This window comes from Pristiophorus japonicus, chromosome 6, assembly GCF_044704955.1.
Source record: "Pristiophorus japonicus isolate sPriJap1 chromosome 6, sPriJap1.hap1, whole genome shotgun sequence".
Taxonomy (NCBI): Eukaryota; Metazoa; Chordata; class Chondrichthyes; family Pristiophoridae; genus Pristiophorus; species Pristiophorus japonicus.
The window spans coordinates 245302795-245325001 of record NC_091982.1 but is presented as its reverse complement, the minus strand read 5'-3'; the positions used below and the strand labels follow the sequence as shown (position 1 = coordinate 245325001).

General features: G+C 46.5%; 2 protein-coding genes across 7 annotated transcripts in view; one reads left to right on the top strand and one right to left on the bottom strand.

The window, feature by feature from the left end:
* The window catches only part of LOC139266019 (IgGFc-binding protein-like), a 131197-nt gene extending 116964 nt beyond the window's left edge, over positions 1-14233 (bottom strand). For 2 of the 5 annotated variants that reach the window (XM_070883780.1, XM_070883784.1), the window contains exons 1-14: positions 13274-14233; positions 7253-7452; positions 6640-7020; positions 6242-6528; positions 5523-5803; positions 4719-4856; positions 4374-4630; positions 3989-4073; positions 3690-3758; positions 2430-2674; positions 2055-2338; positions 1668-1945; positions 933-1531; positions 1-562 (exon numbers count right to left, since the gene is read on the bottom strand). In XM_070883780.1, the coding sequence (XP_070739881.1) occupies positions 1-562; positions 933-1531; positions 1668-1945; positions 2055-2338; positions 2430-2674; positions 3690-3758; positions 3989-4073; positions 4374-4630; positions 4719-4856; positions 5523-5803; positions 6242-6528; positions 6640-7020; positions 7253-7452; positions 13274-13283 (3676 nt within the window). In that variant the 5' untranslated portion in view covers positions 13284-14233. Of the gene's footprint in view, positions 563-932; positions 1532-1667; positions 1946-2054; positions 2339-2429; positions 2675-3689; positions 3759-3988; positions 4074-4373; positions 4631-4718; positions 4857-5522; positions 5804-6241; positions 6529-6639; positions 7021-7252; positions 7453-7662; positions 9115-13273 lie in introns of those variants that run through there. The other 3 variants (XM_070883782.1, XM_070883783.1, XM_070883781.1) reach the window with 3 other exon arrangements.
* The window catches only part of LOC139266020 (dynein light chain Tctex-type protein 2B-like), a 118666-nt gene continuing 110409 nt past the window's right edge, over positions 13951-22207 (top strand). Inside the window, exon 1 of one of the 2 annotated variants that reach the window (XM_070883786.1) lies at positions 13951-14056. Coding sequence is in view for 1 of the 2 variants with exons in the window: in XM_070883785.1 (XP_070739886.1) it covers positions 15539-15543 (5 nt within the window). In the remaining variant the exon portion in view is untranslated. Of the gene's footprint in view, positions 14057-15225; positions 15544-22207 lie in introns of those variants that run through there. The other variant, XM_070883785.1, reaches the window with a different exon arrangement.

Below are 22207 nucleotides of genomic sequence, written 5' to 3'. Positions count from 1 at the left end.
AGCAGAAAGTGGAGTTTCTCCATTGTGGAATGGTCACTCCTGCGCTTTGGCATGCATCGGCATAGATTTGGAGGGCATTACACAGAGCATCTTGGTTTCCATCCAACAGGCACAGTTCAACAACACAGCTTTCGAAGGTACCAATGGGATTGATTACAGAGTGACACTTTACAAATGGACCTTGTTGACTGGTGATCAGACCACAGAAAGCATCGCTTTGATAGAGGTTCTCGTCAGCGGGCTGACATTCCTCGGGGATGCCTGGGTCACAACCTGGATCGTCGGGTGGCACCTTCCAGCTATTTCCCAGTTCATTAGAATCCTTGGCTTGCTCTCCATCGGGTTTCATGTAATCATCCTTTCTCATTCCATTGTAGTTACCGCACATACCACAAGTCTTATTAAAATATGTGCTCGGCACTTTCACCTCCACCGAATGATCAGTGTCATAAGAAACACGCAGCCCAAACTCTGTCACCAGGACCACGTATCTTCCACTCCTACTCACGCTCACGGCGCCATCAACTAGGGTCACGGGTAAGGTCGTCCACACTTCATCAACCTGAGCGGAAGAGGGAAATTTATATTGAATAGAACACATTCCAACAAAGTACTGCAGCCCTTTACTCAATACGCCCAACAAACTTGATCAGCGATCCATCTACCATCTCACTGCAGTAATGGGGTATCACAATATTTAACATCAGATCTGTGGACATTTAAGCAAATTCACAGCACTCTCCTCAGCTTTGTATACTAATGAAGAATATCACATTAATCACATTTCCAATCATTATACTGCACAATATATTCTTAGTCATTTATCTTGTACCATAACAAAATATATATTCTACATAATTTAGGATTCAGCATAAAAGATCGGCATAAAATGCAACACTTCAGAAAGCTGAATCTAGCAATAAGATGCTTACCAACACACGGTGGGATTCCCTCTTGACAATCCAAACATTGTGTCCGTGAACAGCTACCTGAACTCTCTGAACATAAGATACTTTAGCGTTGCCACGATTTTCATTTTTTGCTTCAATGTTGAAGTATGGAAGAGATGAGGAATTTGCGCACAGCTTGGCGATCGTATAGGTGCAACTTCCCATGAAATGATGGGTCGCTTTGTCAAATGTATTGTAATGTGGGTCATTATGGACTCTGCAGATGCCGTGTGCATAAGGGTAGCAACCAGGAACTCCGTTTTCAACTCCGCAGTATGATTCTTTCTCACACGTTGAACTCCAGCACACTACTTTACTGCCTGCCGAAGGACATCTACATTTAGTTGAACAGGTATCATCCGTCCAGAATTCAGATCCCACTGGGTAGTGCTTTCCTTCAGACCAGCAGCCACACTGATTTCTTGGCACACATCTGTGGTTGTACAGAACGTAACCGCTGTCACACACACAGCCTTCTACACATGGTCGGGAGCAGCTGGATGGAGCATTTGGATTGACACAAGTAGCTGGGCAGGCAGTGCCACACTGCTCATAGTGACTATTCACTCCACATTTCAAAGCTGCAAAGACAATTCAGAAGGTCGCACGTTACTTTCACTTTACATTCCTTGCATCCAACTTGTTTCTGAAAAACGAAATGGTTCAAACACACCTGAAATAATTTAAACATCTACAAATATAGTCTCAAACACTTACGGCAAAAGGTCTCATTCCTCCAAGCTTGCACTCTCACTCCCTTCGACTGACATGCATCTGCGTAGGACTGCAAACTACTGCATAGAGACCCTGTCTTTGTGTCGAGCGCACACAGGTCGTACACACAGTCACCAAAATAAACCTGCGGGTCTACTACAGAGTGGCACTCTTTGAAGGGACCGTGTGAATCCATGATTATTCCACAGTAATATTCACTTTCTATGATATCCTTTTCGTCATCAGTGCAATTTGGTTTGATGCCACTGTCAGGAGTGCACCTGGAAAAACAGCAGCATCACGTATGAGAAATGGCACAATTAAGGCAATTAGAAGCTGCAGGGTTTATCAAGGAGTAGAAACGACCCCAAACACTTCTATACAGTGTACCTTGTATCATTCTCAGTCTGCCAGCTGTTGCCCAAGCTGACAGAATCGGGCTCCATTACTCCATCTGGATTGAGGAAATCATCTCTTCTATCGTCATTATAGTTTCCACACATTCCACACACCTTCCCCTTGAAGACACTGGGAAGTGTTACCTCTGCTCGATGCCTCCCATCAAACTTCACTCTCAATCCAAAATCGGTGCTAACAATTACATACTGTCCACTTAATCCAACGAGAATACCTGAAGTGACTGACACAGGCAGCACCACCTCTCCTCCATCAACCTGGAATCGTACAAACATCAATCGATTGATTCTTCAGCTAATGGCTCTTTCAATATACTATGCGAAGATTCTTACAATATTGAATTCTTACCTTCACCACGCGCCCCTTCTCAAGAGTTATCCTGTGATTGTAAAAATCAACGTTTACATGTTTGACGTACGATACATAGGAATTTCCTGATCTGTGCTCATTGGCAGCTTCAACATTGAAATAGGGCAGAGTGCTGTTGACGTCACATAGTTTTGATAAGGTATACGTGCACGTTCCCATGAAGTCGTGAGCTTGCTTATCAAATGTATTGTAGTGAGGATCACCTTGCACAGTGCAGGACGATTCTAAACATTATCAAACAAAGATTAATTGGTGGTACCTCAGTATATCTAAGACCAAGTTGAATTATTTTATAATCTATTGCTCTTGTCTTCTTTCACATGTTGGCGGCACGTGTGACTGCTGTGTTTTACTAACAAGGCATTGAAGCAGGTTGAGAATCTGTCATCTCTTTACATAAGAACATAACATAAGAACATAAGAAATAGGAGCAGGAGTAGGTCATTTGACCCCGCGAGCCTGCTTTGCCATTCAATACAATCATGGCTGATCTGATCTTGGCCTTAATTTGGCCTTTACTGCACAGAACTCCTACAAAATGGTTCCGTCATGTCAGGCATTTCCGCTCCAGTCATTGGCATTCCCCCATCTATTGCAGGCAACACCATCCTGAACGGCTGGAGCTCTCCTGCTGCTTCTTCACTGTATACAGTGCAGCAGATCTGCCAACTTATACATGTACTGAGCCTCCCCGATAACTGAGAAGGTTACTAACAGAAAAAACAGTGGCTAAATGATGCTCACAAGAACAAAGCCCAGCCACAAAATCTACAAGAACACCCAAACATACTCACATCATACTGATAGTGCCACAAAGTCAGTAACAATAAAGTAACGAGGTATATTCCATGATTGGAACAGAGTCCGTTCAGGTTTCTGCGGCAAGATGCCAATTCTCAGTCCAGTGTTCGACCAGTGGAACACAAGGCACGTGAGGAGATCAAAACAACTACCTGCTTTGTTTCTAGAACTTGCTTGTTTGTATCAAGCAACAATACATACGGCACGCCTGAAGTTGAATTCGCCCATCAATTTGCCCACATTAATCAAACTTATTTCTACTGAAAGTTACCATTCATGTTATGAATAATCAAATGGCATCAGTAACATTTTGACTCGATGAATATAAATGTATGATGGGGGAAGTCTCTAACTATCTATTGGCAACACATAGTCAACAAGACTGCAAATAACAGTAGTATCGCGGTCCCACACCATATGTACGCTGCTTTAATTTACCTGTTATGGCAGGAGTCACGGTACGTGCTGTAGTTGGGATGCTCGTTGTAGCTGTTGTGCCACACGTGTCTGCAGAGAAAGAAATGGTACAGACTCAGTGGAATCTACATGTTACAAAATGGGCAAATCAAGTCAAGTTTGCAGCCTATCGGCCCGTGGAAAACCAAAACGAACACCACACTATTACAAGAGGGAGAGCAAACGCCAGATACAAAACCACTGCTAGTTTCATCTATATTTAAGTAACACAAACAAATGAGCCACAATATACATCAGACAAACTAGTCATGTTTACAAACCTCCACAGCATCCACTGTGGAAGGAGATGTCATCCACAGCAACATCACTGCGATACTCATTGCCCCGGACTGCTTCTATGAGGATCTGCCAGAGAAAGCATCACAATATCAGCAGGCAGAAAATAGCAACGGCAAGTCGATCAAAGAATTTCAGTATCTCTCCTTCAGGTAACACTGGGAAATAGATAAACACACCAATTCACATATATTGAAAAACAACTCCTGGCATCTCCTCTGACTTATAATCAACAGGTTTGATTATATTTGAAGAATAATAGGGGCCAAAATTGTCCTCCGCCCGTCACAATTAAAGCCACGAGGAGCGGGAGCTCTTCTATAATATAAACAAGTAATAAAACCACGAAATATAATCCACGCAGTTTACCTGAGAATTTCCAGAGAGCTGCAAGCCTACTTCTCCTGCGATCCATTTGTTTCCCTTATTTCCTGTCTCTGACCACATGAGTACTGGAGTCCCGCCTTCAACCTGGTAAACTTTCAAAGCCATGGTTCGAGCTACTCCATACATGTGGTACCAGAATCGCAAGCACTGAGCTCCTCTCTTTGCACATGGAGCACTGACCAAATGAGCCTGGGCTCCACTGATGCCATCATTGCCTTCAATGTAGATGTAGTAACCACCTGGACACACAATTATGTTCATTCGTTAGAAACAAATCCTCTGCTCTGTCAACCCTCAGTGGCAAGATAAGCACCCCATATCACCTACCAGCAGTGGTGTGGTCAAAAGATGGCCCTGTGTGAGCCGATGGTGTCGATCCACTGATGCGTTTCCACTCAAGCGAATCTGTCTTGGATTGCGTCCAATTGCACAGGTCAATGTCAAAATTACAATTCCATGCACAACCTGTGGATTTAATAAAGACCACTCATTTGCATCTTTAATACAATGAGCATCATCTAGAAATGAAACCAGTTACTCAACACCAAACTGCCCCATAAAGCCGTTGCAAGGAATCAACTGGACCGGAATCAGCTCGATAATTCTCCTTGCAAAGACTAAAGCTCCAAATGTAGCACAGAGAATCGATGAAGTCATTATTCAATACATGCAAGAAAACGAGGAACAACATACATCCCCTATAACTGGGTGCTGGGTGCTGCCGCTATGCAAAGTGGAGGTTTGGTGATGAGATTCCTGATCTGGAAGTCATGTATATTCATTCACAAAATGCAGTAGGGCAAGAGCATTTGGTTGTGATCTATATATTCATCCTTCTTATTGGGAAGTACCATGGGGTGGTCAAATAGAGGTCTACTTGTTTGAGCTACATTGCTTCTGAAATGTGACTAAGGAGATAAACTAGCCCAGATAACTACAGTCCTGCCTGCTGTAATTTCACTCCAACAGAATTCAGCATGGGATTTACAATTTCAGTACAGCCTGATTATTAATAACAGGCTTGGGTTTTTGAAAGAAGAATGTGTTTTGTTTATCTATACACCTGTTTGGAACGATGGAGAAATAAAACAGAGGAACAGAACAAGTAAAGATCCTTGATATCAAACTCACTGTTCTCCACACAGCCACTCTGCTGCCTCCAGTCTCCCAGAACAACACCAACTGCTTCACAGGCTGAAGCATAAGACTCCAGAGCATTGCACAGCAGCACAGAATCTCCTCCAGTGACACAATGATCATAGACGCAGCTCTCAAAGTACAACTGAGGAGGGATATACCAGTGACAATCTTTGAAAGGACCATTGTTTGCCAAAATAATTATGCAGTATCCCTCGGCCGCCTCGTTTGATGATGGATCGCATGTTGGTGGCAGTGGAGCCGTTTGATTGCACCTATGCAAGTAAAATAATGCATCATTTTTCTCTTAAATCAAAAATATCTCCTGTTCTATTTAATCCTCTTCAAACTTCAATGAATACCAAAAATACTTTGTGCTAGGAAAATTGTTCCCTTAAAATATATCCAAAAGCATGAACAATATGCTATTATGCATCTGTGATATTTCATTCATAAAAATCCTGATACTAATACTGGAAAAAACATTTCAGATATTCACTGCAAACCATTGAGATTTAACAGAGCTGTACACTGGAGTTGATTTGGAAATTTCCATGAAAACTCAGCCTTGCCCTAATGTATGTCAATCCTTTTTACGCCAACCAAGCACACCACTTACTGTACTTACTGCCATAGCTTCACATTCTCTGGAAACGTCTCACCAGCTGCATTGCCTTTCCCGTAATTTACAGTACATTGGAGGAAATACTCACAGCCAGTCATCATCAGTAACTGTCCAGCTGTTTCCAAACTGATTAGAATCCAAGGCAAGAATTCCATCAGGCTTCAAGAAGTCATCGAGCTGGTCATCAGTGTAGGTACCGCACAAGCCACACAGCTGTCCTTTGTATCTCTCATCCACAACAACAAACAGTTGCTGATCTCCATTAAACTTCAGCTGAAGGCCAAAGTCGGTCTGCACCACAACGAATGATCCCACCATTGATACTCTAACTGAAGAACGGGGACTCGCAGGGAGCTCAACCCTCACTCCATCAACCTAAGCAAAACATTACCAAGATTAGCAATACAAAAGTCACAAACACAGTAGTTATCTCCCTTCAACATTACAGTAATTCCAAAAACTGTACACAGCAGAAACATTACTCACATAAACTAGCTTATTTTTCCTCAATGCAATATGAAGGTCATCAAGCTGCAGAGCAACCGAATTAATGGCAGACCATGTTGGGCTGTCTCTGTGTTCATTTCTACTTGTCACAGAAAAATGAACGGATGTATTTCCACAAGTCTCGGTCACCGTATAATTGCAGGCGCCCTGGAAGTGGTACAGCTTCCCGTCAAATGTTGTATAGTGCGGGTCACCGTAAATGTGGCAGTTTGCAGTGTCTGCTCGGTAACATCCCAAATTTCCGTCCTGCACTTTGCAAATTTCCTCTGCTCCACAAGACCCGGCTTTGCACTCTACTTGGTTATTTCCAGTACATCGGCACCTGTTTAAACATCCGTCTTCCCAGAACATTGCTCCTTTCTGACAGACAAACAGCATGGATTAGTTTCAAAATGGCTACATGCTCCTAATGTAAGCAGAACGTTACGCGCAGAAAGAAAGACTTGGATTTACATAGCGCCTTTCACGACCACGGGACATCTCAAAGCACTTTACAACCACTGAAGTATTTTTGGAGTGTAGTCACTGCTGTAATGTGGGAAAGAACAATCAAATGACACCACAAACACTTACTACTGCTCTTCCAACTTACCTCATAGTATTTCTTGTTGTGGACGCAGCCACAGTTCTCAACAGGCACACACGAGCTTCCACTAAGAACAAAGCCTTCATTACATGCACAGTCCTCCACACAGGGCATGCTGCAGTTCCCTGAGGCAAATCGGTCTGTGCAGGTGGCCGGACAAGCACTGGCACATGCATTGTAGTGGCTATTGGCTGGACAGCTGATAGCTGAAAGCAAAGAAGGTACAACAAAATCCTTTACATTTCTGAATCCAGAAAATGGCTACATTGATGTCAATCGAGAAACAAGTCTTGTGTAGAAAATTCGAAACACACATACTTTTTGAAACAACCCATAAAGTCTAAAAACAAACAGACAAGCAAATTGAATTCAAAGAACCCTTAAACCTACAACAACAGGAGCCAGTAAATACGTACAGCAGAAAGTTGAGTTTCTCCATTGTGGAATGGTCACTCCTGCGCTTTGGCATGCATCGGCATAGATTTGGAGGGCACTACACAGAGCATCTTGGTTTCCATCCAACAGGCACAGTTCAACAACACAGCTTTCAAAGGCCTTTACTGCACAGAACTCCTACAACATGGTTACGTCATGTCAGGCATTTCCGCTCAAGTCATTGGAATTCCTCCGTTTACTGCAGGGAACACCATCCTGAACGGCTGGAGCTCTCCTACTGCTCCTTCGCTGTGTGCAATGCAGCAGATCTGCCATCTTATACATGTACTGAGCTTCTCTGATAATTAGCAGAAAAAACTAGTTGCTGAATAATACTCACAAGAGCACAGCGCATCAGCAAATTCTGCAAGAACATCATACTGCCAAACATACTCACATCATACTGATAGTTCCACAAAGTCAGTAACAGTAAAGTAATGAGGTATATTCATGAAACACAAAAAGTTAGTATGCAGCTCCAGCAAGTAATCAGGAAGACAAATGGAATGTTGGCCTTTATTGCAAGCGGGATAAAGTATAAAAACAGAGAAGTCCTGCTACAACTGTGCAGTGTATTGGTGAGGCTACACCTCGAGTACTGCGTACAGTTTTGGTGTCCGTATTTAAGGAAGGATATACTTGCATTGGAGGCTGTTCAGAGAAGGTTCACTAGGTTGATTCCGGAGATGACTGATGAAGATAGGTTGAGTCGGTTGGGCCTATACTCATTGGAGTTCAGAAGAATGAGAGGTGATCTTATCGAAACATGTAAGACAATGAGGGGGCTCGACAAGGTGGATGCAGAGAGGATATTTCTACTCATAGGGAAAACTAAAACTAGGGGACATGGTCTCAGAATAAGGAGCCGCCAATTTAAAACTGAGATGAGGAGGAATTTCTTCTCTCAGACAGAGCTGCGGAGACTGGGCCAGTGAATATGTTTAAGGTGTAGACAAATCTTTGAGCGATAAGGGAATAAAGGGTTATGGAAAGCGGGCAGGGAGGTGGAGCTAAGTCCATGATCAGATCAGCCATGATCTTATTAAATGGCGGAGCAGGCTCAAGGGGCCTGGTAGCCTAATCCTGCTCCTATTTCTTATGTTCTTATATTTATTTCTCTTCTCATAGATTCCTCCCAAGACGATGAGACAATGTGCCTGCAGCTTGAGTCATGCGTTCCCCTGTCCCTAACATCAGCACTCTGGGGGTTATGAAAGGGGAACCGAGTGAAACGCCATTCACCATTGAGGAGAAGCAAGTGCAGATGGTGGAATGCAAAGAAGATATATCTGGGCAGGTTCAAAGCCCATGCTTCATTTCAAATGTGGTCAGGGATTGTGCCTGCCTTCAGGTATAAATTGACTCAGGAGTAAAATGCTATTGCGATATCCTTTGAGGCCAGCTTCCACCGCAGGCAGAACAACTCTCGAACAGTGCTGTGACCAGCACCATAGAAACTTTGGACACCCAATTACAGAGCTCAGTCATTATCAGATTGGACAGAGAGATCATTTGGTAACAGCGGGGAATTGGAGGCACCCTACAGTCTGCTCTTATGAAGTCTATATAGTTTAGGAGCCCAGCCCCAGGGCATGGCAAGTAAAGGATCCAATGAGGCAGCTTTCTCTCAGAGTCTGTACATCTTCCACTCTAACCAGGCTTCTCAGATTAAGGAGGAATTGTCCGCGGGTGGGCAGCCTCTGCAGGTACTGTGTTATTGGACATGGCAGGTTGTTTCAGGGATACTACATGACCCTGTCATCATCATCACAATAGGCAGTCCCTCAAAATCGAGGAAGACTTGCTCCAATACTAAAAGTGAGTTCTCAGGTGACTGTACATTACAATACGGGAATTACAGTCTCTGTCACAGGTGGGACAGACAGTGGTTGAAGGAAAGGGTGGGTAGGTAGACTGGTTTTCCGCACACTCCTTTCGCTGTCTGCATTTGGTTTCTGCATGTTCTCAGCGCCCTCCTGAATGCTCTTCCTCCACTTAGAGTGGTCTTGGGGATGTTGCACTTTATCAAGGAGGATTTGAGGGTGTCCTTGAAACGTTTCTTCTGCCCACCTGGGGATCGCTTGCCGTATAGGAGTTCCAAGTAGAGCGCTTGCTTTGGGAATCTCATGTCGGGCATGCGGACGATGTGGCCCGCCCAATGGAGCTGGTCGAGTGTGGTCAGTGCTTCGATACTGGGGATGCTGGCCTATCGAGAACACGGACGTTGGTGCGTCTATCCTCCCAGTGGATCTGCAGGATCTTGTGGAGGCAGCGCTGGTGGAACTTCTCCAGCACTTTGAGGTGTCTACTGTATATGGTCCACGTCTTTGAGCAATATAGGAGGGCGGGTATCACTACTTCCCTGTAGACCATAAGCTTGGTGCCAGATTTGAGGTCCTGGTCTTCAAACACTCTCTTCCTCAGGTGACCGAAGGCTGCGCTGGCGCACGAGAGACGATGTTGGACCTTGTCGTCGATGTCTGCCTTTGCTGACAGTAGGTATGGAAAATGGTCCACATTGTCCAAGGCCGCGCCGTGGATTTTGATGACTGTGAGGCGGTGTCAGGTTGGTGGAGGACCTTTGTCTTACGGATGTTTAGTGTAACATAAAGCAATGGCAACAGAAGCAATGCCGCAGAAAAATCAACGCCAGGGCACTCAAAGACCCAGTTAAGAAAGCCCTATACAGCCAGCGCCTCACCGACAACCTGGTGACCTTCGACGACTCCGAGACGCAGAGTGCCCACAGTGCCTGGTCTGCCCTCAAGGTCACCTTAAGCAGTGCCTGCGAAGAGACGCTCAGTCACTCAACCAGGAAACACTAAGACTGGTTTGACAAGAACGACCAGGAGATCCCAGAGCTAATAAACTGCAAGTGCAGTGCATTTCTGAACTTAAAGCAACAACCCGATTCAGGAGCAGCAAAGCAGCTCGACAGATGGCTGAAGGCCGAGGTCCAACAAAAAACCCACGACCTAAAGAATAGATGGTGGGTGGAGAAAGCACAGGCGATCCAGAAGCTGGCCGACAGCCATGGTGTGCGAGGATTCTTCACTGCAGTTAAGTCCACCTACGATCCAAGCACCCAAGGCCCCATCCCACTGCTGGCTAAGAACGGGGAGACACTCATTAAGGACACCGAGGCAGTCAGGGCCTACTAGAAGGAGCTCTTCGAAGATCTCCTTAATCGAGACTCTGCCTTTGACACAAATGTCCTCGACTCCATCCCGCAGCATGTTACCCGCCACCATCTCAGCAAAACCCCAGCCCTGCATGAGGTAGAAAAGGCCATTTGTCAGCTCAAGAACAACAAGACATCAGGAGCAGATGGAATCCCTGCTGAGGCACTAAAGTATGGCAGAGAAGCACTATTGGCATGAATGCATGACCTCATGACCCTGTAGCCAGATGTTGGAGGCCATGATCATCAAACAGGGAAGCATCATCCAACCTCAACCAGCTGCTATAGTTGCTCCTATCACTTACACAGTGCATAAACACAGTATAAGATGAAGAGGTAGGACAAACAGACCTTATTGGGTCACCAAGAGGAAGTACGGAGGTAGGACATAGACCATGTCATCTATATAAATGGTATTGGAGTGTTTACTGGATAGGGCCATGGAAATATGGCAAGTGCTAGGAAGGGGTGAGGAGACTGGAAGATGGCAGTGCAGCTTCAATGCAGAGTATGTTCTTGGGGTAATAATCATAGAATAGATACCTAGAAATTTCCAGCATAGAAGCAGGTAATTCGGCCCATTGAGTCTGTGCCGGCCAAAAAGGAACTATCCAGCCTGATTCCACTTTCCAGATCTCGGTCCGTAGCCCTGTAGATTACTACACTTTAAGTGCATATCCAAGTACTTTTTAAATGTGATGAGGGTTTCTACCTATACCACACTTTCAGGCAGTGAGTTCCAAACCCCCACCACCCTCGGTGAAAAAAGTTCTCCTCAACTTCCCTCTAATCCTTCTATCAATTACTTTAAATCTATGGCCCTGGTTATTGATCTCTGCTATGGGAAATAGATCCTTCCTATCCACTCTATCTCAGCCCCTCAAAATTTTATACACCTCAATTAAGACTTCCCTCAGCCTCCTCTGTTCCAAAGAATACAACCCCAGCTTATCCAATCATTTCTCATAGCTAAAATTTGTCAGTCCTGCAGCATCCTCGTAAATCTCCTCTGTACCCTCTCCAGTGCAATTAAATCTTTCCTGTGATGTGTGGGAGCTCGTTGGGAAACTAACATGAGTGAGTGAGTGAGTGTTAGCATGTTGGTACAGTAGCAGATCAGGGCCTTAAAAGGAATGGCGAGCAGCGGCCTGGGAGCAGCGTGGCGGCCCCGACCTGCATGGAAACATCAGCGGCAGGTCGGGGCCTTAAAAGGAATGGCGAGCGGTGGCCCTGGAGTAGCATGGCGGTTGTGAAAAGGGCGACTAGATTGGAAGTCACCATAACCCTGGTCGGTGATTGGAGCATGGGTAGGTGCAGCAGAAGCGGCGAGGTCGGAACGAAGGAGCGGTGAGAGATTGCAGAGCGATGTGATCAGGGCTCAGGAGAGGTGTGAGTTCGGGACCCAGAAGAGACGTGGGCCTAGGGGCAGCATGAGCCAGCCCACATTACGATATGTGTGCGCACTAGGTCCGTGCAGCAGAGCTGGTCTCCAGTCGTCTTGGTTAACCCTTGCTACTGGACCAAGACCAAGCTCTATCAAGCCCTTGCGGTGGCTGATGCACAACGGCCATCACGCATAGGCATCTTCCACCGTTCAATATGCAGTTTGGGACCTGGAATATTAGGTCCTTCATTGAAATACCTTTGAACTCATCGAATTCATCCCTTTTTGGTGTGGAAGCAAGTCATCCTCGATTCGAGGAACCGCCTAAGAAGAGAAGTTGGTACAGCAAGTAATTAGGAAGGCAAATGGAATGTTGGGCTATATTGCAAGGGGGATGGAGTATAAAAGTAGGTAAATCTTGTTACAACTATACAAGGCGTTGGTGAGGCCACACCTCGAGTACTGCGTACAGTTTTGGTCTCATTATTTGATGGATATACTTGCATTGGAGGCAGTTCAGAGAAAGTTCACTAAGTTGATTCCTGGGATGAAGTGGTTATCTTAAGACAAAATGTTGAACAGTTTGCGTCTATACTTATTAGAGTTTAGAAGAATGAGAGGTGATCTTATTGAAACATGCAAGATTCTGAGGGGGCTTGACAGGATAGATGCAGACGTGGAGGAATCTAGAGCTAGGGGGCATAGGGGTCGCCATTTAAGACGGAGATGAGGAGGAATTTCTTCTCTCGGAGGGTTGTGAACCTTTGAAATTCTCTACCCCAGGGAGCTGTAGAAGCTGAGTCATTGAATATATTCAAGGTGGAGATAGACAGATTCTTGAACTATAGGGAAGCCAAGGATTATGGGGAGCGGGCAGGAAAGTGGAGTTGAAGTCAAGATCAGATCAGCCATGATCTTATTGAATGGTGGAGCAGGCTCGGGGGCCATATGGCCTACTCCTGCTCCTATTTCTTATATTCTAATCAGTGGCAGGAGGAATGCATTACTGGAAGTTATCCTTGATTACCGAGTTCCATACCAATCTCCCTGCCTAAACGTCACCCTCTTTCACTTCCTCGTCCTCTTCCTGTGGACCTGCAGCCCATGGAAACTGCTGCATGCTTGCCTGCTCTTTGAATACAAAAATTGCACAGCATGCAGCGGATGTTGACCATTTTTATCCTGGATTTTCATCTGGGATGTCTGCCAGGAGGTGAAAATGTTGTGCCCCCTCCAGTTGGTGTCTTCTTTTAACTCGGAAGCCGTTTCCCATGGCATTAGTCTTTTGGTTCGCACAGGAATGGATTGCAGACTGGCTTATCTGGCAGATGTGCCCTGCTAAGTAGCATCCTAGATGGATGCTGTTGCACAGAAGATTAATGCCATTGTAACCTTCTCAGGTATTGGAGGCGACATTTCAGTCCTTGCAATTGTTTGTAAATCGATCTGCATGAGATGATATCGCTGAAAGACTGCCACTGGAGTGAAGCTGAGGCGCTGAAGACGATATCCCCCATGACAGACCGAGGTTGAAGTGGCACATTCTTTGCACAAAAGTCCTTGGGTATTGACAGAAGCCATCTTGAGATACTCTCCTGATCCCTCCATCTCAGAAAGGTCAAGAGGGTTTGAAAATGGACGGATGGAGGGGGTCCAACCATTGCACTCATCAGAAAATGATCTTTGAATTTGCCGAACAGTTGGGGGATTAAAACACGCACAAATGGGCAGGTGCTACTGGCAGACATCGGCATCTTCATTCTCCCCTCCTTGTCAGTGGAAGAAAGTCACTCAGCAAACACCGGGCCAGGTATGTTGTAAGGTTTCTAAACGTTGAACCAAAAAGAGTTTCTAAACGTTGAATGTACATTTGCTGAGGGAGGTAGGCTGGGCGGGGAAGCCTCGGGGGGCCCAGGGTGGGAGGTCCGGAGGGGGAGGCCCGGGGCCGGGATGGGAGGCCCGGGGCCGAGCCTTCACTCTCCGGCTCGCTCCCTCTCTCTCCCCGAGGCGCCAATCCCGCCTCCGCGCGCCGCCAACCGACAACAGCGGCTCGCGGCGGGAGAACCGTTGGCTGGGCGGGAAGGAGGGGGGAGCGCGAGGCGGGGCGTGAGGGGGATGGAGGGAAGAGAGGGGGAATGAGGAACCAGAGGGAGAGGAGAGGGGAATTAGGAAACAGGGAGGAGAATGAGGAAAGAGAGGGGGATGAGGAAACAGGGAGGAGAATGAGGAAAGAGAGGGGGATGAGGAAACAGAAGAAGAGGATTGAGGAAGAGAGGGGATTGAAGAAGAGAGGGGAATGAGGAAAGAGAGGGAATGAGGGAAAACGGAATGGGAAGAGAGGGAGATGAGGAAACAGAAGAAGAGGATTGAGGAAGAGAGGGGATTGAAGAAGAGAGGGGAATGAGGAAAGAGAGGGAATGAGGGAAAACGGAATGGGAAGAGAGGGGGATGAGGAAAGAGGGAATGAGTAAAGAGAAGGGAATGGGAAGAGAGGAGGATGAGGAAACAGAGGGGATTGAAGAAAGAGAGGTGAATGGGAAGATAGGGAGATGAGAAAAAGAGGAGAATGGGGAATGAGGAAAGAGGAGTGGAATGGGAAGAGAAGGTAATGAGGAAAGAGGAAATAGAGAAATTGGAAGAGAGGGGAATGAGGAAACAGAGGGGAATGGAAAAAGAGAGGAACGAGGGAAAGAGGGGAATGGAAAGTGCGGGGAATAAGGAAAGAGAAGGAGGGGAATGGGAAGAGATGGGAATGAGGAAAGAGAAATAGAGGAATGGGAAGAGAGGAGAATAAGGAGAGGAATGGGTAGAGAGGGAAATGTGGAAAGAGGAGAGGAATGGGAGAGAAGGGAATGAGGAAAGAGAGAGGGGCATGGGAAGACGGGGGGAAAGTGGAGAGACAAACGAGGTGAGAGGGAAAAGAATTGTGAGAGAGGAAAAGGAAGACCGTGAGGAATGGGAAGAGAGGAATGTGGGCAATGGGAGAGGAATGTGGGGAAGGGAATGCGGTAAGAGGGAGAGCAATAGGAAGAGTGGGCAATTGAGAGAGGGGAGGAATTGGGAGAGAGGTAAGAGGAAAGTGGAGAGAGGAATGGGAAGAGAAGGCGATGAATTGGGTGTGAGGATTGGGGACAGAATAGAACATGATGGAGAGGACAATGGACAGAGGCTGAGGAATGGGGCGAGATATATGTGAAAAGAATTAGGGATAGGGAGAGAGCAATGTGGAGTGCCTGAGGAAAGAGGAGATGGTTGTACGGGCAGAGAGGAATAAGTGAAGCTCGAAAGAGGAATGAGGTAAGCCCACACAACAATCCTGCAACTTGGATTTATGTAGTCTTTCTATACTATACTCACAATATGGTGTGATGACTCAGCACTAATGTTACTGCATTAAGAAATGCAAGATACATTTTTTTGCTCTTCAATTTGACTTGGCTAATTTTCTTTATTACCCATCACAAGTTACTAGAAGGTCCACTTCACTTTGTGGGTAAAGAGACACATGTTCATTGCTAAGTCATATTTTTTTAATTTATTTTTTATGCTTTCCTTCGCGGGATTTGGGCGTTGCTGGCAAGGCCAGCATTTATTGCCCATCCCTAATTGCCCTTGAGATATATAGCTGGATGGTCCCAGGGTAAATTCCTTGTCCGAGTTAGCTAATCTCAGATAGCATGACACAAGAAGACAAGAAATAGGAGCAGGAGTAGGTCATTTGACCTGAGATTGTGCTCAAGTTTCGGCCTGAGTTGCTCCTATTTTTTTGGCATCTTACAAATTGCAATTCTCGGCATTGAGTTTGCTCCAGTTCTAGTGAGTTAGAATAGTTCCATTTTAGAACAGATTTTTTTTTCAAAAGGGGCGTGTCCAGCCACTTATGTCTGTTTTGCAAGTTTAGGCAGCGGAAACTTACTCTAAACTAACTTAGAATGGAGTAAGTGTAGATTTTTGTATGCTCAAAAAAACCTTGCCTACACTTATAAATCAGGTGTAGGGAACGAGAGATGGGGAGGGGGAAGGGGGGTGTACAAACATCAAACACTTCACTTTTACAAATAAAGAGCCATCAATAATAAATGATAAATAAATCAATAAATCAACCAATAAATAAATCAAGAGAGGGGGGAAGAGAGGGGGGAGGTGGGGAGAGAGAGGGGGAGGGGGAGAGAGAGGGGGAGGGGGAGAGAGGGGGGGGAACAGGGAGGAAGGGGAGAGGAGTGGGGAGAGGAGCGGGGAGGGAGAGGAGAGGGGAGGGAGAGGGGAGGGGGAGGGGAGATGAGACGGCTGAACGGCGGGGGGGGGGAGGGAGAGGGGCTGAACGGGGAGGGAGGGAGGCTGAACGGGCCCAACGCCGCCGCCGGGCTCCCACGGAGTACTTCGGGCGGGTCCCGTCCCCAGCGAGAGGCCGGATGGAAGGGCCCTGCCGCCGACGACGTGGAGGGAGGGAGAGGAGGGGGGGGGAACGCCTGAACGGGAGGGAGGGAGTGGGGGGGGGGGCGGGAGTTGAATGGGAGGGAGGGAGGGAGGCCCGAGTCCGATCTTTGCCGCCCCAGTGAGCTAATTCGGCCAGGGCTATGGGTGGCGTGCTTTGGGCCCCTCCCACGCAGCCTCGGGGGCCCGGAGCTACTGCACATGGCGCGCACACTCTAGTACGCATGTGCAGAGGTCCCGGCACTGTTTTCAGCGCCGGGACCTGGTTCTGCCCTCCACACTTTCTGCTGCGCTGCGCCAAGGGCCTGGATCGACCGGACGGAGGGAAGAATACCAAGGTAAATAATAGGCACCATTTCTGTTCTAAAAAGTCGGCGCACCACACGGAGATGCGCCGTTCTAACCCTGGGGGCAAACTTGGGCCCATTCTCTCTGCATTCATCTTTTCCAGCCCTCTCGTTATCTTATATGTTTCGATAAGATCACCTCTTATCCTTCTGAACTCTGATGAGTATAGACCCAACTGACTCAACCTATCTTCATAAGTCAATCCCCCCATCTCCGGAATCAGCCTTGTGAACCTTCTCTGAACAGCCTCCAAGCAGGTGTATCCTTTCTTAAATATGGAGACCAAAACTGCATGCAGTACTCCAGGTATGGCCTCACCAGTATCCTGAACAGTTGTAGCAGGACTTACCTGCTTTTATACTCTATCCCCCTTGCAATAAAGGCTAACATTCCATTTGCCTTCCTGATTACTTGCTGTACCTGCATTCTAACGTTTTGTGTTTCATGCACAAGGGCCCGCAGGTCCCTCTGTACTGAAGCACTTGCAATTTTTCTGCATTTAAATTATAATCTGCTTTTCTGTTTTTTCTACATTATACTCCATTTGCCAAATTTTTGCCCACTCACTCAGCCTGTATATATCCCTTTACAGATTTTTTGTGCCCTCCTCACAATTTGCTTTCCCGCCCAGCTTTGTATCATCAGCAAACCTGGTTACATTACACTCGGTCCCTTCATCCAACTCATTAATATAGATTGTAAATAGTTGAAGCCCCAGCATCGATCCCTGCGGCACACCACTAGTTACTGTTTGCCAACCAGAAAATGACCCGTTTATCGCGACTCTCTGTTTTCTGTTAGTCAGCCGATCCCCAATCCATGCTAATATATTATCCCCAACCCCGTGAGCTTTTATCTTGTGCAGTAACCTTTTGTGTGGCAACTTATCGAATGCCTTCTGGAAATCCAAATACACCACATCCACTGGTCCTCCAAGAACTGCAGCAAATTTGTCAAACATGATTTCCCTTTCATAAAACCATGCTGACTCTGCTTGATTGAATTATACTTTTCCAAATGTCCTGCTACTACTTCCTTAATGGACTCCAGCATTTTCCCAACGACGGATGTTAGGCTAACTGGTCTATAGTTTCCTGCTTTCTGTCTACCTCCTTTTTTAAACAGGGGCGTTACATTTGCGGTTTTGCAATCCGCTGGGACCATCCCAGAATCCAGAGAATTTTGGTAGATTACTACAAATGCATCCACTATCTCTGCAGCCACTTATTTAAGACACTAGGGCTGCTACAAATGGCCTCATGCTCCTTGGCTAGTGAGGGGAAGATTAGATAGAATTCCCATTCCTGATGGTTATCGAATGACTATGTAGAATCATCAAATCACAGAAGGAGGCCATTCGGCCCATCATGCCTGTGCTGGCTCTTGGAAAGAGCACTCGTGGTTCGTCCCACACCCCCGCTTTTTTCCGTAACCCTGAAAGTTCCTCATCCCAAATACTGTCCAACTCCGTTTTAAAATGATTTATGGAATCAGCTTCCACCACCTTTTTGGGAAGAGCGCTCCAGATCCCGACACTCTGAGTGAAAAATGTTCTTCTCATCTCCCCTCTAGATCTTTTTCCAATGATTTTGAATTAATGATCTCTGGTTATTAAGCCACTCACCAGAGCGAATAGTTTTTCTCCACCATCTCTATCAAAACCCCTCAACAGCTTGAAAACCTCTATTGGTTCATCTCTTAACCTTCTCTTCTCCAAGGGGAACAGTTCTAACTTTTCCAACCTCTCCTCATAACTGAAGTCCCTCATCACTGGTAACATCCTGGTAAACCTACTCTGTACACTTTCTAAGGCCTTTATATCTATCCTGAAATGTGGTGCCAGAACTGTTCACAATAATCTAGCTGAGGCCTAATCAGTGATTTATAAAATTCTAGCATGATTTCTTTGCTTTTATATTCTATTCCTCTATTTATAAATCCAAGTAATCCATATGCTTTTTTAACCACTGTTATGTATGTAACTATATAATACTTGCCACCAGAGGGGGCGACTGTTGGGGTCCTAATAGTCACCTGCACACATGTGCAGGGCCAGTATAAAAGGTTGGCTGCCATGTTGTTTAGGCACTCTGAAGTTGTAATAAAGAAGACTAAGGTCACACTAAGTTTAGCTCACAGTACTCAGCCTCGTGGAGTTCTTCTATACACAACAATTGGTGATGAGTAACAGAATACAAACTTTCACACAACCATGGCTGCCATTGGGATATTAGAGAGCTTCGTAGAGGGTGATGATTGGAAAGCCTTCGTCGAGTGTCTCAACCAGTACTTCGTGGCCAATGAACTGGAAGGAGTCACTAACGCGGTCAAGCGCAGGGCGGTTCTCCTCACCGTCTGTGGGCCTAAAATATACAGCCTCATCAAGAATCTCCTCGCACCAACGGAGAAGGAATATACAGAGTTGTGCACGCTGGTTCGGGACCACCTCAAGCCGAAGGAGAGTATCCTCATGGCCAGGTATCGTTTTTACATGCACCATCGCTCTGGGGGCCAGGACATGGCAGATTATGTCGCCGACCTGAGACACCTCACAGGACCTTGCAATTTTGGAGCTGCGTTGGGGCAAATGCTGCGGGACTTTTTCGTGCTTGTCATCAGCCACGAGGTCATTCTTCGAAAGTTGCTGGCTGCCGAAACCCTAGACCTGAGCAGTGCCATCACGATCGCCCAGGCATGCATGCACGGACGATAACACCAAACAGATATCTTCTCAACATCGAAGCTTACCGGCAAGTACTGTACATAAAATGATGTCGCTAGCAGGACGAACTGCTTATGGCACGGCCTATACATCTGCGGCTGCAAGATCTGTGATGACTCAGAGTCCGCCATCGGGGGTGAATGTGAATCCATTAGCACCGTGTTGCCGCTGCGGGGGTAATCATTGGGTCCATCAATGTCGACTCAAGCACTACGTGTGCAAAGGTTGCACAACAATGGGGCACCTCCAGCGAATGTGCACACGTGCTGCGACATACCACGTGGCAGAGGATGATCGATTCGGCACAGATCACACAGCATAGGCAACTCAACCCGAGAAAGAAGTGTATGGGGTACATACCTTCACCACCAAGAGCCCTCCTATAATGCTGAAAGTCAAATTAAATGGAGTTCCAGTATCCATGGAGTTGGACACTGGTGCGAGTCAGTCAATAATGAGCCAAAAGGCTTTCGAGAAACTGTGGGGCAATAAGGCACAAAGGCCCAAACTGAGCCTGATTAATGCAAAGCTGTGTACCTACACCAAAGAGCTCATACCAGTCATTGGAAGTGCGGCAGTGAAGGTATCGTATGATGGAGCTGTGCATGACCTATCATTGTGGATTGTTCGAGGCAATGGCCCAACGCTGTTCGGCAGAAGCTGGCTAGAAAAGATTAGATGGAATTGGAACAACACAAAGCACTATCTTCAGTGGATGACGCCTCGTGTGCTCAAGTGCTGAGCAAGTTTCCCTCGCTATTCGAACCAAGCACTGGCAACTTCACAGGCGCCAAGGTACAGATCCATCTGGGCCCCAATGCACAGCCCGTCCATCACAAGACTCGGGCGGTTCCGTACATGATGAGCGAGAAAGTCGAGATCGAACTGGACAGACTCCAACACGAAGGAAGCATATTGCTAGTCGAGTTCAACGAGTGGGCCAGTCCAATTGTTCCGGTGTTGAAAAGCGATTGCACGGTCAGAATCTGCAGAGACTACAAGATAACAATTAACCAAGTCTCACTACAGGATCAGTACCCGCTGCCCAAGGCAGATGATCTGTTTGCAAGGTTAGCGGGAGGGGGGGGGGAAAGTCGTTCACCAAGTTGGACCTAACCTCCGCCTAATGACACAGGAGCTGGCTGAATCTTCGAAAAGACTGATGTGCATCAACACACACAAAGGACTGTTTATATATCACAGGTGCCCTTTCGGGATTCGCTCGGCTGCAGCCATTTTCCTGAGAAACATGGAGAGTTTGCTGAAATCTGTTCTGCACACCGTTGTGTTTCAAGACAATATCCTGATCACAGGTCGTGACACCATTGAACACCTACACAACCTGGAAGAGGTTCTAAGTCACCTAGACAGAGTGGGACTCAGGCTGAAACACTCCAAGTGTATTTTCCTAGCGCCAGAAGTCGAATTTTTGGGGAGAAAGATTGCAGCAGACAGCATCAGGCCCATGGACTCAAAGACAGAGGCCATCAAGAATACACCCAGACCACAGAATGTGACGGAGCTACGTTCGTTCCTGAGACTCCTCAACTATTTTGGTAACTTTCTACCCGGGTTGAGCACATTGTTAGAGCCTTTGCACATGTTGCTACGTAAGGGTGACGAATGGGTTTGGGGAAAATCTCAAGACACAGCCTTTGAGAAGGCCAGGAACCTGCTATGTTCAAATAAGTTACTTGTATACTATGACCCATGTAAACGTTTAGTGCTAGCTTGTGACGCCTAATCGTATGGGGTTGTCTGTGTGTTACAGCAAGCTAATGTATCGGGCAACCTCCAACCGGTTGCATACGCGTCTAGAAGTCTGTCTAAGGCTGAGAGAGCCCATAGTATGGTCGAGAAAGAGGCGTTAGTATGTGTATATGGGGTTAAGAAAATGCACCAATACCTATTTGGACTTCGTTTTGCGCTTGAAACTGACCACAAGCTGCTAATTTTGCTGTTTTCAGAGAGCAAAGGTATAAATACCAATGCTTCGTCTCGCATCCAAAGATGGGCACTAACATTGTCTGCTTATGACTATTTTATTCGCCACAGACCAGGCACTGAAAACTGTGCTGATGCTCTCAGCCGGCTACCATGACCCACCACTGGGTTGAAATGACGCAGCCCACAGACTTGCTACTGGTCATGGATGCTTTTGAGAGCGAGGGGTCACCCGTCACAGCTCGCCAGATCAGGACCTGGACCAGCCAGGATCCTGTGCAATCATTAGTAAAGAGTTGCGTCCTAAATGGGAAATGCAAGATGAAATTAAGCCGTTTCACCGACGCAAAGATGAAATGTCCATACAGTCGGATTGGGGTAATCTTATGGGGTAATCGCGTGTTTTTGCCAAAAAAAGGCAGGGAAACTTTTATACGCGACCTACACAGTATCCACCCAGGCATTGTCATGATGAAGGCAATTGCCGGCTCGCATGTTTGGTGGCCCGGCATT